General features: G+C 35.4%; 1 protein-coding gene across 2 annotated transcripts in view; it reads right to left on the bottom strand.

The window, feature by feature from the left end:
• Positions 1-3,664: 3,664 nt before the first annotated feature.
• LOC111064065 (sodium leak channel non-selective protein) overlaps positions 3,665-6,000 on the bottom strand; it is a 59,764-nt gene continuing 57,428 nt past the window's right edge. For both annotated transcript variants that reach the window (XM_039430584.1, XM_039430592.1), the window contains exon 30: positions 3,665-5,041. In XM_039430584.1, coding sequence (XP_039286518.1) covers positions 4,893-5,041 — 149 coding nt within the window. In that variant the 3' untranslated portion in view covers positions 3,665-4,892. The remainder of the gene's footprint in view (positions 5,042-6,000) is intronic.

Genomic DNA, 6,000 nt, shown 5'->3' with positions numbered 1-6,000 from the left:
CTACAAATAATTCAGCAATATGACAGTTGAAACAGCCTCCCCAAACAACTATGCTGACAGAATCCAAGGGCAGGGCAGTGGACTGTGGATGATAGTTGGTATAAATACCTACAAATAAATCTTTGAATTCTGTACATAAAAATACTGATAGCTTGAAATGTGGTAAGTACGCCAATAAAAGACTAAATGAATCAACAATATAAGATTTAATAATAATAAGATGATAATAGTAGGAAGATGGCCACATACAAAAACAATTGTATAAAATATTTTGAGATCAATAAATTAATAATAGACAGATGGCCACATACAAACAATTGAATCAAATATTTTGAGATCAATAAATTAATAATAGGCAGATGGCCACATACAAAGGCAATTGTAAGTAGGTTAAGTCTTTGAATCCTTAAATAATAATAGGCAGATGGCCACATACAAAAACAATGAGTCAAATCTTGGGAAAATTACAACATGTGAAATAATGTAGAGAACTACAACATTTAAATGAAATTAGGTCAATGACATTAATGACCATTAAGTTCTGACAATAACTGCAAAGGTATTAATGATATTAAATTATTAATGATATTGGTATTAATGATATTGCAATAAATGCAAAGGTATTAATAATGATACCTGAAATGAATAATTTGAGTGCAATAATGAAAGTTATTACTAAGGTACAATAATAATGATTAAAAAATGACAATAAGCTGTAAGAAATGCTCAGCAAATAACATACATAAAAATATATGCGGCATAGGCCTTCAGTGATTTGAATGTCAAATTAGATTTCGACCTAACAATAATAGGCGTTATTGGCCTTAAAAATATCACTTAAGAGCTAAGGGTAGCTAATAAATACAATGAGGACAGTCCGGGTTGAATATAGGCGACATGGGCCTTCAATGAATTGAATGTCAAGACAGACATCAATTGGAACGAGTAATAGGCGACAGTGGCCTTCAATGAATCACTTGTAAAGCCAAGAGTAGCTGTCAAATCCAATAAATAAATAGGCGTCGATGGCCTCAGTGAAATGAATGTCAAGCTAGACATTAACTAAACAATAGGTAGGCGTCGGTAGCCTCAGTGAAAGAATGTCAAGATAGACATTAATAATAGGCGACAGTGGCCTTCAATAAATCACTTGTAAAGCCAAGGATAGCTGTCAAATCCAATGAATTAATAGTTGCTACTATTGAATACAATTATATAGGCGTCAGTGGCCTCAGAAAATCACTTGTGAAGCCAAGGGTAGCTGTTAAATACAATGAATTAATAGGCGTCGGTAGCCTTAGCGAATTGCATGTCAAGATAGACATTAATCAAATAGTAAGTAGGCGTCAGTGGCCTCAATGAGTTGAATGTCAAGATAGACATTAGTAGGCGTCAGTGGCCTCAATGAGTTGAATGTCAAGATAGACATTAGTAGGCGTCAGTGGCCTCAATGAGTTGAATGTCAAGATAGACATTAATAAAACAATAATGATACATACGTAAATGAAACTTGAAAAGAACGAATTACATAACCTGAATAAAATTTTGAAGAGGAGATGCGGCCAGGCAGACAGGCAACGACTCCGCAATACCAACAGGAACAGGACATCAGCAAGCGATGAAGTGATTAGGCCATGCAATGACAAGCATGGAAACGTCCAATACAGCAGGCGAATCCCCCAATGGAAAGGTAGGCTGGAGCGGGTAGAATTCCAAACGAATAATCCGATCTTCAAATTGTGGAATTTTTGGATTGATTTCCAAACAGTAGAGATGATGCACTTGAAAGTTTGAGGTTCACGAGGTGAAACCAATTGTAGAAGAATGGCAACTGAAGCTCACACAAGGTTGCAATTTTAGACAAAGTTTATCCAATTTTACCAGAGTAATTGAGTGAAGAACTCGATGAATAATTGAATCACACTTGAAGAATAGAACAAACGAATTAATCTGAAGAGTAATTCACACTTTAAAAAGGTTCTGTAGATCAAATGAATAGCGATGAAACGCTCACACGCGGTTGCAATTTTAGACAAAGTTTATCCAATTTTACCAGAGTAATTGAGTGAAGAACTCGATGAATAATTGAATCACACTTGAAGAATAGAACAAACGAATTAATCTGAAGAATAATTCACACTTTAAAAAGGTTTTGTAAGTCCGATGAATTCAGATGAAAGGTTTAGACCGAGCGCAGGAAGAACACACTCGACTATCTCCATTGAACGACAAACAGCAAAAGCAAAGACGCTAGTAAGAAAAAAGGGGAAAGCGGAAATGTAGCCACGTACGTGAAACGTCCACAAACGTTTGGTGAAAAAGTGGCAAATAACTAAAAGGTAAGATGCCAAAAGACAAGATAAAATTCTAAAAAATCGAATAGCACAAATATTAAAATTGCAACGGCAAAAAATCCGACGAGAAAATACGAATAGAAGTATAGAAAAACAGCTGATTAGAGAGTGGCAAAAAACCGCGACTGAGACGTCGCTGACAGCGCAGACGCACAAAAGACACAGCGCGCAGACAGACAGACATGATGACGACATGATGTCTACGTAGTAGCGGAACGAATAACAAGTGAAACCGTTCCAAAGATGCTTTGTCAGATTTTACATATGCCATACTGCAGAATTGACGACTAGAGCATGGTACATCATTTTCAGGTGGTTCTTATTAAGAATTCTGTTAACTTGGTAAAATTTAAAAGATAAATATCTAATTTTTCTACATATGTATTTAATATGAACATCCCACTTAAGGTTTTCATCAATTATAATTCCCAAATACTTAATATTATTGACTTTTTTAATGGTGGGACAATCACAATTACCCAAGTTTAAATTGCACTGAGAATGGAGTCTCAAATCTTGATTCTCGTTAGGCTGCCCTACTCTATTTGCAGAGAAAGTTATGTAATTAGTTTTTTCAATATTTAAACTTGAGGTATTCTTATCTAACCACTTCTTAATTAAAAGGATATTATTTTCAGCTATAGTATAAACTTCATTCCATGAATTACCATGAAAAATAGCTGCAGTATCATCTGCAAAGGATATCACAGTTGAGTTTAGAAGTCTTAAATTTAAAAAGTCATTTACATAGAGTATGAAAAGGATGGGAGAAAGTACAGTACCTTGAGGAATTTCAAGTGCCATCATCAGAATAACTAAACAAAAGTTCAGACTGTAGGATTTCGATGTGCCTATTGTATTAACTAGATAATTCTCCGTTTGCGTCAATAATTTCTGATTGTTTTGATGCATAAATGTTTTATAGAGATTGAAATAACATAATCAATAGCAACCGAGGTTTTAGGCCCGCCGCAAAGTAGACCCACGCTAATCCACGAAAAGGAACCCACGCCGTGGGATGTTTTGTAAACCATTGCTAGGCTTCTCCAGACATATGTGTAATGATAATAATACATGCAATGAATAATCCACTTGTCAGCTGATTGATTATGAATAATTCTATAGCAATGGTTTACAAAACATCCCACGGCTTGAGTTGCTTTTCGTGGATTAGCGTGGGTCTACGGCGGGCCTAAACCACTTTATATGGAGTGGGCTCAATGTTTATGTTTCATCAAGTCTAACTTATTTGAGAAGTGAAAAGGTGGAGAATGTATGGATTAGGCCGAAAATTTACGAATAAAGGAATATGTCATGTAAAATCTATTTTATTCATCAACACTTGATACTTGACAACGATATAAAACATCAATATCAACAGCTAGATTTTCATCTCAAATTGACAACAAACAAACTTAACAATAAAATTTTACTTCCCAAATCACATAACATATTCAAATTATGTAGAATAATAGGTAAATGCATTATTTTATGCGTTGTGATATAATTTGAGCCGAATAAATAATACTGGTCTTGAGGTTTTCAAAGAAACTGTTAATTACTCGTATTTAGTAAGATCTTCTACTATGAGAGGTAGCGGAATGGATTTCCAAATCAGTCTATCTATCATAATCTACATCTATTCAATGTTTGGCACTGCCTGAGAAGGTAGTAGTTTATGTGAAGACAACTTTTTAAATCAGTTCTGTAACTTTTGTTAAAGTTTAAAAAAGTCTAGGAAAAATACTGACAGATTATAATATAAACATGATATTGTTTATGAATGAATTATTGAACATAATTTCTTCTTCAAGACCAGATCTAATTACCGGTAATCGGTTTTTCAAAACAAAAGTTTCAAATAAAATATTTCTAGTACCATTCTACAATTCAATGGATATTTATCTTATTTTGGACAGTTTTTAAAAGTGGTGGACGTCCCACTATATAAATACCAGAGCTGCTAATATTTAATGATCTAAAAGTGTAATGTGTGTCCTTCCATCAATTCTAATGAACTGTGTATAATTGATCAATAAATGAATATTAATAGTTTAGCTATTCGTTGCTGCATGAGTACCATAGCACAGTATACATACAGTACGGAAACTCGGCTAGTAACCTGGCGCAAAAATCCGCCATATTGTTAGGAAGTGCCGCATTGTAATAGTATAGATGGGAGGTTCGGATCACTCTACTGATCCAGATCAATTGATCTCGTTCACTGCCGCGAGCCAATCAGAAGACCAGGGTTTAAACTTCCTAAGGTCACGTGACGTGTCTAGTGTTTGCGCCATGTAAAAAGCATTGGTTGGATAGGCGTTTGATTGACAGTTTCCATTCTGTACCTATTCTGTGACCATAGTGTAAATAGGTTTGTTTCAACTCTAGATTCAGATTGCATTGAGGTACAATCAATAAACAACTCTATTAAGAACACATTAGGATAATGCAACCTATTCGGTTACTTTTCAAACCTAAAATCTAGGGAATCAAACCTGTTACTTTGGTGAATTAGTGAAATGAGGCGGAATGTATTCAGAGTTCACATTCGTCGCTGGAGTCAGAGTTATAACCGAGCTGCTCCTGCCACCAGTCTCTCACTTCGAGCATCACATTGGACACTTTGGGAAGGGCTGTTCTGTTCAATGGTAGATCTCTGATAAGCAAACTGTTTGGCTCGGATCCTGAAAAAAACAAAATTGTACCTAGTTCACCATTGGATGAAAGCACAATATAGCGGTGAAGGTAGCTTTAAGTTTGAGAGTGTTGGGTGTAACTTAATGCATGTATTCAAATACATGTATACACATCCAAACAAACTTTGGAAAGATCAAAGAAAGTATCAATTAATCAATTTAATAGTGTTATGAGTATTTCGAATAAATGGGCACAACAAAAGAACAGCATGGGCATTGCAGGTGCATAACAATATCACAATACAACTATGTACAAAAGTTACAGACAGTTGAAGTGCAATTCCTTAACGATTAGATATGAATTCTTAAAGCAATATAGTAGCCAACACTTTAAATTCATCTGCCACCATTATGTTCATACAACATTAAAATCTAATGAATTAGCGAATCTAATGAATTTATAGGTAATGTACTCTAAGGAATTGTACTTTTATGCCGCATCCACATGTTGGCCCAACGCGTACAAATGACGACCAGCGCCAGAGTGTGGATGTGTGGTTTGCCAGCGCTCGATTTCGTTGGCCATCGCTCCGATTTTTGTCGAGTGGAGGCCAGCGCTGGTAAACCTCCCATCCACACTATATCAACCATTGCGTGCTGTTCCCTGTTTTGTCATCTACTCTGCTTTTTTTCTGTGTAATTGAGTTGCAATAGGCCTGATTGTTATTAATTATTATTACGTCACCTTTTTCTAATAGTTTTTATTGTGTTCATTTTAGTTGATACAGTTAATTTCTATCATGTCGCTGGCTACCGCTGGCCTTGATTGGGCACGCATTGCCCACATCAAGTGGGCATTGAAAGTGATGATGGGATAATCAATTCAAACAAGTTGTCGCCCCCTTTTCAAAAAACATCAAATTCTCCCATTCCCAAGCCTATATATTTTCGAAACAATCTGCTTCATTGAAAAAAAATCTACATGAATTCAATACAGGCGGAACATT

This window comes from Nilaparvata lugens, chromosome 1 (assembly GCF_014356525.2).
Source record: "Nilaparvata lugens isolate BPH chromosome 1, ASM1435652v1, whole genome shotgun sequence".
Taxonomy (NCBI): domain Eukaryota; kingdom Metazoa; phylum Arthropoda; class Insecta; order Hemiptera; family Delphacidae; genus Nilaparvata; species Nilaparvata lugens.
Note: the sequence above shows the minus strand (reverse complement) of the source record. Positions and strands in the feature narration are given on the sequence as shown.